Raw genomic sequence first — 12683 nt, forward strand, 5'->3', positions numbered from 1 at the left:
AATACGTTTCTTTGTGGATCTTTTTCTTCTTTCTGGCATTTATACGGTATATGCTTCAATTTAGACTGTAATCAATTGATACCCTGAATTTGTGTCCTGAAAATCATAACAGCTGGCGCTAACAATATTGTGGTGAAACACAGTCTAAGAACTTTACTTATATTTCTCAGTGATCCCTCAAACATTTGGTTCAATTAATATTGCTTATTCCATTCGAGATGCCATTCTTAAATTTGTAAAATATTAAAAGTTAAGATGCCATTTTTTGACTGCACAATTACTATTTTCCTGTTTTGCACATATTTTCACAGAAATACATATTTGTAGATTTTTTTAGATGAGCGTTTCAAAGCAACCTGGTGCAAACTACAATTCAAATAAAGTGTTGTGAGCCTATATAATGCTTTGCCACTTAACTTGCCATTGTAATTATTATTACCACCATAAGACAGGTGCTATATCAAGAGACTTTCAAAACAATCAATTTCTACCAGCACCAATCTATAAAATAGATTGAAAAAAATTATATTCTATGATTTCATTGTCAATGTCACGAAATAGCTATGTTACAAAATTCAGTTTGGAAAAGCTCCTAAAATTGTGCAACACCTTGCATCAAACTCTTCTTGTACTTTTCACAGGGATGCTTGTCACCGGCTGTGACTCATGTCATGATGAAGCCGCCTGCCTGGAGTCACGAGAAAGAGGCGACACTTTCTCAAGTCATGTGGTCTCTTGTGTCTGTAAAGAGGGTTTTGTAGGCGATGGCCAAAAGTGTTATGACATAAAACTCTGCCTTAACTCGTCTTGCTGTGAAGAAGGTTATCACTGGTCAGCAGAGCGGGGCTGTGTGGACACTGACGAGTGCTCCCTCCCAGACTCACCCTGCAAACAACATCAGGTTTGTCAGAACACCCCAGGTTCCTTCGAGTGCCTCGAGCCTTCCCCCAGCACCAGATCGGCACCCTCTTCCAGCTCTGTCCAGTTCAGCTGTGGACAATCTGTATGTCCTTCAGGCATGGACTGCATCAGGTTTAATGGGAACCTCCGCTGTGCGGACCCCTGCCAAAACTACGCTGTGCTGAATGATGACTGGCGCTCAACTAATAACACATCCACCCAGAACCTACACTGTGACCGAAATGTTAATTGGCAGGGCTGGTATCGGCTGTTTCTGTGGGGAAAGAGTGCACATATTCCAGAGAGGTGTGTGGCTGAAAACAGGTGTGGAACTCATGCTCCTCTATGGATAACAGAGCCTCATCCCACACGGTCCGATCAGATTGTAAATCGCACTGTGTGTAATGCCTGGTCTGGCAGCTGCTGCCGCTTTACCTCACATGACATCCATGTCAAGCACTGCTACGGAAACTACTACGTCTACAAACTCGTGCAGCCAAGCGGATGCAGTCTTGCATACTGTGCAGGTATTGTTCCATTTGAAACATCTTTACTCTGTAGCAACAGACTAAAAGTTCAAATCTGATCTAATCATTTAAATTATTCCACCAATAAAGACAACATTGTCTGTAGTTCTTAAATCTGATTTTACAAAAACTCTCTTTGTCTCAGCATCAGTATCTGACTTTTTTTCATTGTCAACAGAGGTGAACGAAACAGCTCCTATAGTTTCTACAACTACATCCCCCCCAAGTACACCGGCCACTGCCACCAATCAGGTCAATATCACTGCCACCACAACAGCTAACAACAGCTCAGTAGCTGAGGGGCAGGTCCACGTCAACGGAGGGAACAACTCCTGCTCCGGCAGAGTGGAGATCTTCCACCGTGGACAGTGGGGGACAGTGTGTGACGATTCCTGGGGCCTGCTTGATGCTCAGGTGGTGTGTAGACAGCTGGGCTGTGGCAGGGTTCTGTCAGCACCACAAGCTGCAGCTTTTGGACAGGGCAGAGGGCCCATCTGGATGGATGATGTCTCCTGCAGAGGGAGCGAATCAGAGCTTACAGAGTGCAGGCACAGAGGATTTGGAATACACAACTGTGGTCACCATGAAGATGCTAGTGTCGTGTGTGAAGGTAAATACAAACTTTGTGTGTCAATAGTGCACACTGTATATGATTTTAATTAGCAGAGATAATGAATATGACATTTTAAACACATCATTGTCTTCATGAAGTCCATCTTGCGCTTGTGTCTCATATCAACAAACAGCTGCTTCACCAGTGAGGCTGGTCAACTCTAACAGCCGCTGCTCTGGCAGAGTGGAGGTCTACCATAATGGTCAGTGGGGGACAGTGTGTGACGATAGCTGGGACCTAAGGGACGCCAACGTGGTGTGCAGACAGCTGGACTGTGGCCCTGCTCGTTCAGCACTACAAAATGCAGCCTTTGGACAGGGCAGTGGACCCATCTGGTTGGACGATGTGATTTGTTTGGGCAACGAATCATCGATTACAGAGTGCAGACATCGAGGGTTTGGAGTCCACAACTGTGCTCATGTTGAGGATGCCAGTGTCATCTGTGAAGGTAAATGTTTGAACATATTTAAAGTACATTCCAAATCTTATTGCTCATATTTAACTAGAAAAATTGCCACATGAATAAGTTTTCTTTATTAAGCGCCAAGTTATAACAAAAGTTATCCGAGTACAGTTTATGTAAAGAGCAGGTCAGCGGCGGTACTCTTAGTTATATTATTCAGAGAGACACAACATTAATCCACCAATGAGGAAACACTTGGCAACAGTGGCAAGGAAAACGGCTGATCATTACAACATGTAAAAGGACCTTTCCCCAAAACATATACAATAGTAGCAAACAATTCTGGCATCTGAGGCAGTAAAGAGTATAAAGCAGCGAAACTGTGCTGCGCTGTGAAAACGTCACTGGGGGCAGCCGGCCAATCCCGTGGCTAGTGTAGCTCACAAGATGATTTATGGAAAGTTACAACATCCCCGGTCTCCTTTGGGATGAACATGAATTATTTTGTAGTATCTGTTTGTTGTTACAGTGCTGATGATGTGTCCGCCTCCGGTTGAGTAGTGTCCGTTTACATGGACAAATGCACGGTTACGGTTACTAACGTTCATTGAAAAACAAACGTAACAAACTGAAATTCCGTCTAATTCTCTCCTCACCGTTTTGTGATGGCCCGATGTAGCAGAGCCCCAGATAAAGCAGTGTAGGACAGTATACCAATGACTGTATATATAGATGGACAACGCGTCTCCATCTGCTCCCATTGTACGTAATTGATGCCAAAATAGCATCTGCGATAAGAGCTGCCATCTTGCGATGGTGATGTCATTTGGAGCCAGAGACCGCGCAGTAGAGATCGGCGAGTGAAGCGGCCGTAGCCACTTCCGCTAACCCAAACACACACTTAACTTACTGAAAAAACAGCAAGGATCCCGCACGCCGGCGTGTTTAACAGTAGAATAGCTTCTCCGTGTTGGTCTGAGGTTAACGTTCACAGGTATGGAAACTTCAATGACTCTAGTGATTGTTTTAGTTACGTTTCCACTCGCGGATCGTCCTCCGCTCTGCTCACCCGGAACTGATTGGTTGCAGGAGCCGAATTTGTCAACAGAGCTGTCAATCATCCTTTTGACAGCATCAAATAACTAATTAAAAATAAACTTGTCAGAAAAATGAACACTTGGACATAAATCAGCATGACAATAACTAGCTATAATGACAGAAACCATGTTTGAGAAAAATGTATCGGGCGTGTATTTTGATTTTATAGTTTGACTCATGTCCCACCTGTTAACATGGAGGAGGCGGGCTTTATGACCTATACTGCAGCCAGTCAGCAGAGGGCGCCCGAAATGTTTTGGCTTCACTTTTAGGGAGCTGTCATGTCGTCCATCTTTTCATACAGTCTATGCAGTATACTGTAGTAGAAAACTAACGGCCAGTATTTCTGTTCGTCACATTGTATTTAATTAACTTGTAATTGTGCATTTGTCCATCAGAACTGACACTAATCTGCGAGACACGGCAAAATAAGCTAATGCTAATTAGCTGAAATTCGGTCAGAGAGACACTGGAGTATAACATAACGTTATAGAGTTTTTAAATATTTCATGCCGTTAGTCAGAGACGGACTAAAGTGAATCTTTAATGTAATCACAACAGAAACTTGAGCAATATCTGATTAAACGTACTGTATATTGGTTAGTTACATTTCCCTATTATACTCAGTTCATGGCTGCATCCCCAATGTCCTTTTTTATTATAGTGGCCTCATCTGTACTGTCTTTTTACAGAAGCAATTATGAAGTAAATCAAGATTACTAAGATATTAATTGAGTTACATTATTGATATATTTACATTGCATTGTACAAAGAACACATTATTTTTATGTTTTGAATACAATGCTGGAAATACTAAAATTGAAGTTTTTTTTGTTTTTATCCGATTATTAGTCAATTAATCGAAGTAATAATCGACAGATTAATCAATTATCAAAATAGTTGTGAAATTTGTTTTATGCGGGACAATTCCTGATCTATTTGAACTCCCAGATTCCTAACAACAATAAGGAGATGATTTGTAACTTTCACCAGCGCTGTCTCGGAGCCATGGTGGACTCCTGACTGAAAATCCTCAAATAAACTGTTGTTGTTAAGATAGGAACAATATTCTTTTGTAGTACTTTCGGTCCAGTGTACAGGAAAATATATGTTTCTATCAGGAATAAAAGGAATATGAATAAAATGAAGAAAGGGAAGTTTCTTGACACAGACTTTTCCTTTTAGTTCTACCAGAGTTCAACACCACAGTTGTACCAACCACACCTGATCCAAGACCTCAGAACCAAACCACAGCTTATGTGACAGCTGACATCACTGCCACCACGACAGCAAACAACAGCTCAGTAGCTGAGGGGCAGGTCCGCGTCAACGGAGGGAACAACTCCTGCTCCGGCAGAGTGGAGATCTTCCACCGTGGACAGTGGGGGACAGTGTGTGACGATTCCTGGGGCCTGCTTGATGCTGAGGTGGTGTGTAGACAGCTGGGCTGTGGCAGGGTTCTGTCAGCACCACAAGCTGCAGCTTTTGGACAGGGCAGAGGGCCCATCTGGATGGATGATGTCTCCTGCAGAGGGAGCGAATCAGAGCTTACAAAGTGCAGGCACAGAGGATTTGGAATACACAACTGTGGTCACCATGAAGATGCTAGTGTCGTGTGTGAAGGTAAATACAAACTCGGTGTGTCAATAGTGAACACTGTAGATGATTTTAATTAGCAGAGATAATGAATATGACATTGTAAACACATCATTGTCTTCATGAAGTCCATCTTGCACTTGTGTCTAATATCAACAAACAGCTGCTTCACCAGTGAGGCTCGTCAACTCTAACAGCCGCTGCTCTGGCAGAGTGGAGGTCTACCATAATGGTCAGTGGGGGACAGTGTGTGACGATGGCTGGGACCTAAGGGACGCCAACGTGGTGTGCAGACAGCTGGACTGTGGCCCTGCTCGTTCAGCACTACAAAATGCAGCCTTTGGACAGGGCAGTGGACCCATCTGGTTGGACGATGTGATTTGTTTTGGCAACGAATCATCGATTACAGAGTGCAGACATCGAGGGTTTGGAGTCCACAACTGTGCTCATGTTGAGGATGCCAGTGTCATCTGTGAAGGTAAATGTTTGAACATATTTAAAGTACATTCCAAATCTTATTGCTCATATTTAACTAGAAAAATTGCCACATGAATAAGTTTTCTTTATTAAGCGCCAAGTTATAACAAAAGTTATCCGAGTACAGTTTATGTAAAGAGCAGGTCAGCGGCGGTACTCTTAGTTATATTATTCAGAGAGACACAACATTAATCCACCAATGAGGAAACACTTGGCAACAGTGGCAAGGAAAACGGCTGATCATTACAACATGTAAAAGGACCTTTCCCCAAAACATATACAATAGTAGCAAACAATTCTGGCATCTGAGGCAGTAAAGAGTATAAAGCAGCGAAACTGCATGAAGTAGTTGTTCTGCATTGTGATGAGACAGGACGTGTCTGATTTTTGCAATGTCATCGATTAATAAAATAGTTGACAACGAATTTCATCAGCGATTAGTTGGGTCTTTGTTATGATGCACGGCATGCGCTGTGAAAACGTCACTGGGGGCAGCCAGCCAATGCTGTGGCTAGTGTAGCTCACAAGATGATTTATGGAAAGTTACAACATCCCCGGTCTCCTTTGGGATAAACATGAATTATTTTGTAGTATCTGTTTGTTGTTACAGTGCTGATGATGTGTCCGCCTCCGGTAGAGTAGTGTCCGTTTACATGGACAAACGCACGGTTACGGTTACTAACGTTCATTGAAAAACAAACGTAACAAACTGAAATTCCGTCTAATTCTCTCCTCACCGTTTTGTGATGGCCCGATGTAGCAGAGCCCCAGATAAAGCAGCGTAGGACAGTATACCAATGACTGTATATATAGATGGACAACGCGTCTCCATCTGCTCCCATTGTACGTAATTGATGCCAAAATAGCACCTGCGATAAGCGCTGCCATCTTGCGATGCTGATGTCATTTGGAGCCAGAGACCGCGCAGTAGAGATCGGCGAGTGAAGCGGCCGTAGCCACTTCCGCTAACCCAAACACACACTTAACTTACCGAAAAAACAGCAAGGATCCCGCACGCCGGCGTGTTTAACAGTAGAATAGCTTCTCCGTGTTGGTCTGAGGTTAACGTTCACAGGTATGGAAACTTCAATGACTCTAGTGATTGTTTTAGTTACGTTTCCACTCGCGGATCGTCCTCCGCTCTGCTCACCCGGAACTGATTGGTTGCAGGAGCCGAATTTGTCAACAGAGCTGTCAATCATCCTTTTGACAGCATCAAATAACTAATTAAAAATAAACTTGTCAGAAAAATGAACACTTGGACATAAATCAGCATGACAATAACTAGCTATAATGACAGAAACCATGTTTGAGAAAAATGTATCGGGCGTGTATTTTGATTTTATAGTTTGACTCATGTCCCACCTGTTAACATGGAGGAGGCGGGCTTTATGACCTATACTGCAGCCAGTCAGCAGAGGGCGCCCGAAATGTTTTGGCTTCACTTTTAGGGAGCTGTCATGTCGTCCATCTTTTCATACAGTCTATGCAGTATACTGTAGTAGAAAACTAACGGCCAGTATTTTTGTTCGTCACATTGTATTTAATTAACTTGTAATTGTGCATTTGTCCATCAGAACTGACACTAATCTGCGAGACACGTCAGAATAAGCTAACGCTAATTAGCTGAAATTCGGTCAGAGAGACACTGGAGTATAACATAACGTTATGGAGTTTTTGAATATTTCATGCCGTTAGTCAGAGACGGACTAAAGTGAATCTTTAATGTAATCACAACAGAAACTTGAGCAATATCTGATTAAACGTACTGTATATTGGTTAGTTACATTTCCCTATTATACTCAGTTCATGGCTGCATCCCCAATGTCCTTTTTTATTATAGTGGCCTCATCTGTACTGTCTTTTTACAGAAGCAATTATGAAGTAAATCAAGATTATTAAGATATTAATTGAGTTACATTATTGATATATTTACATTGCATTGTACAAAGAACACATTATTTTTATGTTTTGAATACAATGCTGGAAATACTAAAATTGAAGTTTTTTTTGTTTTTATCCGATTATTAGTCAATTAATCGAAGTAATAATCGACAGATTAATCAATTATCAAAATAGTTGTGAAATTTGTTTTATGCGGGACAATTCCTGATCTATTTGAACTCCCAGATTCCTAACAACAATAAGGAGATGATTTGTAACTTTCACCAGCGCTGTCTCGGAGCTATGGTGGACTCCTGACTGAAAATCCTCAAATAAACTGTTGTTGTGAAGATAGTAACAATATTCTTTTGCAGTACTTTAGGTCCAGTGTACAGGAAAATATATGTTTCTATCAGGAATAAAAGGAATATGAATAAAATGAAGAAAGGGAAGTTTCTTGACACAGACTTTTCCTTTTAGTTCTACCAGAGTTCAACACCACAGTTGTACCAACCACACCTGATCCAAGACCTCAGAACCAAACCACAGCTTATGTGACAGCTGACATCACTGCCACCACGACAGCAAACAACAGCTCAGTAGCTGAGGGGCAGGTCCGCGTCAACGGAGGGAACAACTCCTGCTCCGGCAGAGTGGAGATCTTCCACCGTGGACAGTGGGGGACAGTGTGTGACGATTCCTGGGGCCTGCTTGATGCTGAGGTGGTGTGTAGACAGCTGGGCTGTGGCAGGGTTCTGTCAGCACCACAAGCTGCAGCTTTTGGACAGGGCAGAGGGCCCATCTGGATGGATGATGTCTCCTGCAGAGGGAGCGAATCAGAGCTTACAGAGTGCAGGCACAGAGGATTTGGAATACACAACTGTGGTCACCATGAAGATGCTAGTGTCGTGTGTGAAGGTAAATACAAACTCGGTGTGTCAATAGTGAACACTGTAGATGATTTTAATTAGCAGAGATAATGAATATGACATTGTAAACACATCATTGTCTTCATGAAGTCCATCTTGCACTTGTGTCTCATATCAACACACAGCTGCTTCACCAGTGAGGCTCGTCAACTCTAACAGCCGCTGCTCTGGCAGAGTGGAGGTCTACCATAATGGTCAGTGGGGGACAGTGTGTGACGATGGCTGGGACCTAAGGGACGCCAACGTGGTGTGCAGACAGCTGGACTGTGGCCCTGCTCGTTCAGCACTACAAAATGCAGCCTTTGGACAGGGCAGTGGACCCATCTGGTTGGACGATGTGATTTGTTTTGGCAACGAATCATCGATTACAGAGTGCAGACATCGAGGGTTTGGAGTCCACAACTGTGCTCATGTTGAGGATGCCAGTGTCATCTGTGAAGGTAAATGTAACTTAAAGTACACACCAATTCGTCTTCAGTAGTTTCTTTTTACTTTTTGAAATGTGTTGCTATAATACTGCTGCATACTGGCATGCGCTTTTACAGAGTTTGTCCTCCAGGTTTCATGTTATAAACTATTAATCATTTCATATGTGATCTGTCACACTTTTTCTCTGTTGCCTTTTTTTGAAGTCTCTCCAACCCTGCATCATCAGCTCATTTGTGGCCCTGATAAACTCCAAGTAGGGCTGAATTTGGCTGGCCTGACATCTTCTGGTTTGAACCCAGTCTCTGGCAACTTTGCAGCTCGTAACTGCTCCCGGGTCAGAGTGTTTAATAATATGGTGTGGTATGAAGTGGATGCTATGGAGGGTGCCTGTGGAAACATGCTAATGGTAAAGACTTTTCTTTCACTTTTTCTACTGTAATCATATCAATTTGCTTTGACCTGTTCTTTACTATACAACAAGCATAGAACATCTTGGGCCCTTTAAACAGTGGATCCCTGTGTATCACTACACAATCTGTGGTGTAAGTGTGTGTGTTTATGTTCAGAGTTGAAGCCAGAAAGCAAGCACAGTACTACTTCTGCAGTATTCACAATAACAAATAAGCGTTTGGTTGGTTTGAGATTAAACTAAACATGAATTGCTACAAAATCGTGTAAAAGTGGTTCAGCATGATGAAGTTAGTTGTAGTTTATATTCACTTGTAGTATGTCTGGCTGCAGTATTTCCTTTGAAAAGGTGCTGAGAGTCTTTCAACACACACATTCACCACAGGCAGCGTTGTTCAGGCTGTAGCTTGTGTCCAGGTATCATTCGTGGGCCATGTGTTGTTCCTCTTGATCCTCATACACAAAGTGCATTGCCAAATAGACATATTGCACACATCCCTCTCTTAAGTGTTAACTTTTGTTATTGCCTCTTTGACCGCACATTATTAGCACAACTTATTGGTGCCTTACTGGAAAAACTCCCTTCCTACATGGAGGTAAGCAGACAACCACAGTGGCTGTGCATTCATTGTCTTAAAGTGTCCGAAACACAGCTCCTCCACCTGTGTGAAAGTGTTCTTACCACTTGGTCATACTGCTGCTGCGGGACATCCTCTAAAGCTAACATGTAATTGAACTTCCTGGTAATCGTCTGTCTTTCAGACCAACCGGACACATGCCATCTACTCCAACCGTTTATTTATCTACCCCCTGAACAATGGGTCCTTCAGCCTTCCTGTGAGCATCCCCTTCTCCTGCGCATATCCACTGGAAACAGACTCCAGCCTGAACGTGGCTATCAGACCATTCCTGCCGTATGTATCCCCTCATTGAATCTTACCACTTGTACAGTTATAAATGTTTAATATGTATCAGTATGTATGTGAATAATTGTTATGTTATTGAACCGGGGCTGCATGGTGGAGCAGTGCTTAGCACTGTCGCCTCACAGCCAGAAGGTTCCGAGTTCAAAACTCAGTCCAAAGACATGCTTGTTAGGTTAATTGGTGACTCCAAATTGCAGTAGGTGTGAATTTGAGCATGAAAGGTTGTCTGTCTGTATGTGTCAGCCGTGTGATTGACTGGCGATCACTCCAGGGTCTACTCCACCTCTCGCCCAATGACAGCTGGGATTGGCTCGAACCTGAACAGGATCAGCGGTATAGATAATGGATGGATGATTAAACCATTCTACTAAAATACCTTGATGACATCACATCATTAAAGTTCAGGCAAACCCGGTTTTGCCTCTGTGTTGCTTTTAACCATGAATCTCAGTTTACACATGCTCTGCTGTTTTCATCAGTGTTTTTTATTATACTACCACTGGGAGTCGCCAAAGTCGAAGTGTGCAGAATTTTTCAGATCCTCTAGATAATAAATTGAGGCTTGTAAGGCAATCATGCTGAAAAGCAACAATGCATTTTGTAAAACAAAGAGTAGTTTAACTACTGATATTTTGTTCATGATCAAGCTCTCTGTGCAAGAGAAACCTGATTAAAGATAACAATACAAGATGAGTCTGTTACCCAAAAAAATAACCACATCCAAAACAACTTTTTTAGAACAGGGTAAAATTAATTGCAAAAGACTGTCTATCTAAAGCCCTTTTCACACATGCACCATACTCCTGAACCTGCCTGACTTTACCCGGGCGGGCTGCACATGTGAACGCCAACGGACGATTTTTTGACCCCGACATTACCCCAACTTTCTCCTGCCTAGTGTCATGTCGGGAGAAAGTCCAGATCGGCCAATGTGTGAACGCAACAGGAAATACTCAGGAACATTCACTGCCGAGTGCTGGGGGGGTACTGCAGCAAAAAATATGTTATTGTATTTGAAGGTGCCATATGTAACTTTCAGAAAATCCTCATTCCTAGCAACACAGTCGTTGAGGGAACTGCAGTCAACCTTATTGTACCTTATGTCATAATACCCACGTTAATGTCAGCAAAGTTATTTGTCAGGCTAGACTGACAACACTGACGGGCTTCACTACATAAAACCTTTTTTTTTTTTTTATTCTTGTGCATACTTTGAGTTGGTGTTGTTGTGGGTGCTGTCGTTTGTTGGCATTATCCATCTCCATTTCACAGCTTGCGTTGTCTCGTGTTGCACACTGTTGACTGTAGTGGTGGTCTGGCGGAGAATGAGCTCTCGGCAGAGGTACTCGCGAACGCGCAGATACGTCACATCCTCTTGTTTCACAGAAAAACCAAGTGTTTTACGTAAAAATCAGCCCGCAGGTTGTTAGGGCCAGTGGAGGAAGTTGGGGATGGTCTCAATTTATCAGTTCCTCTACTATGCCTTCACACATTGGCAATAAAAAATGATATTTAAATGATTAATACAGGTAAAATCTTACGTATAGCCCCTTTAAAGAAAGTTATATCGTAATTCCATTATAACTGTGCTTCTTTTTCTCCACCATATGTTAGTGTTTGTTCACTAAAAAAAGGACTAAGAAATGATGGAGAAATAAACTTGGCTTGTTTCCTATAAAATTCAAACCTTCTTCTTTTACAGGGCGTCAGATGGCATTTCAGGCTCGGGTACCAAAGCCAGAGCCTTCATGGCTCTATACCGCACTTCCGCCTACACTGAGACTTACCCAGCAGGCCGAGTCAGCCTGCCAGTGGGCTCACCGTTGTACGTGGGTGTCACTGTGGTAGGGAGAGATCGCCGCTTTGTACTTGTTCTGGAGAACTGCTACGCCACTTCCTCACCCAGCCCTAACGATCCCATGCAATACCCTCTCATCCGAAACAAGTAAGTGTCCCTCTTGAGCCCCAGTAGAGCCTGTTTGTGGAGTATAAAGGAAATGGCAAGAAGGTAAATGTATACTTACATGCTATATGGACCTGATGACCCAGTTCATTCTCTCCACCAGGTGTCCCGCTGACAGCCAGCAGGTGTCTGTAATCGAGAGTGGCAGGTCTTTCCGGGCTCGTTTCTCTGCCCTGCTCTTCCTGCTCCAGGAAAACTACAGAGACGTTTTCCTTCACTGCAACCTCAGCCTCTGTAACACAAGGAACTCTTGTGTTCCAGTAAGTCATCTTCATCATTTACATTTATAATCAATGCTGCTTAATTTGTGCGTTCATTGTATCTCCAATCTTTTCATCCTCTCCAACAGTCTTGTGCAAGAAGGACGTATCGCTCTGTTTCAAGCTCTGATGTCATGGAGCCGCTCACCATTGGACCAATCGTTTGTGAGTATCAATTATTATTTGGTCTCGGGGCTGATGTCTCAAGTCAATGAACTATGTGGAATAAACAACCATGATTTTCCTCTTTCTTTCTCTCTAGCGGACTAG

The 12683-nt window shown here is 42.9% G+C and overlaps 1 protein-coding gene and 1 pseudogene across 1 annotated transcript; both read left to right on the forward strand.

Annotated features, from left to right (window-relative positions):
- The first annotated feature begins 643 nt into the window (after nucleotides 1-643).
- Nucleotides 644-12683, forward strand: LOC138594324 (uromodulin-like). Its single transcript, XM_069665386.1, has 10 exons — nucleotides 644-1427; nucleotides 1606-1809; nucleotides 2258-2488; nucleotides 7988-8416; nucleotides 9060-9262; nucleotides 10027-10178; nucleotides 11893-12135; nucleotides 12257-12413; nucleotides 12503-12578; nucleotides 12676-12683. Exons 1-10 carry the CDS (start codon nucleotides 644-646, stop codon nucleotides 12681-12683), a joined length of 2487 nt encoding a protein of 828 aa, XP_069521487.1.
- On the forward strand, nucleotides 3257-6256 carry LOC138595411 (scavenger receptor cysteine-rich domain-containing group B protein-like; annotated as a pseudogene).

The sequence above is a fragment of the Semicossyphus pulcher genome, unplaced genomic scaffold, assembly GCF_022749685.1.
Source record: "Semicossyphus pulcher isolate SPU_LCO1_2020_fin unplaced genomic scaffold, fSemPul1.0.p SCAF_17, whole genome shotgun sequence".
Classification (NCBI taxonomy): domain Eukaryota; kingdom Metazoa; phylum Chordata; class Actinopteri; order Labriformes; family Labridae; genus Semicossyphus; species Semicossyphus pulcher.

Excerpts from the sequence above, each read along its gene's own strand:
- LOC138594324 (XM_069665386.1), top strand. The coding sequence starts at position 644 with ATGCTTGTCACCGGCTGTGACTCATGTCATGATGAAGCCGCCTGCCTG. Across the intron at positions 1,810-2,257 it reads TGGACAGTGGGGGACAGTGT|TGTGTGACGATAGCTGGGAC; the intron begins GTGACGATTCCT and ends AGTGGGGGACAG. Across the intron at positions 2,489-7,987 it reads TGCCAGTGTCATCTGTGAAG|AGTTCAACACCACAGTTGTA; the intron begins GTAAATGTTTGA and ends TAGTTCTACCAG.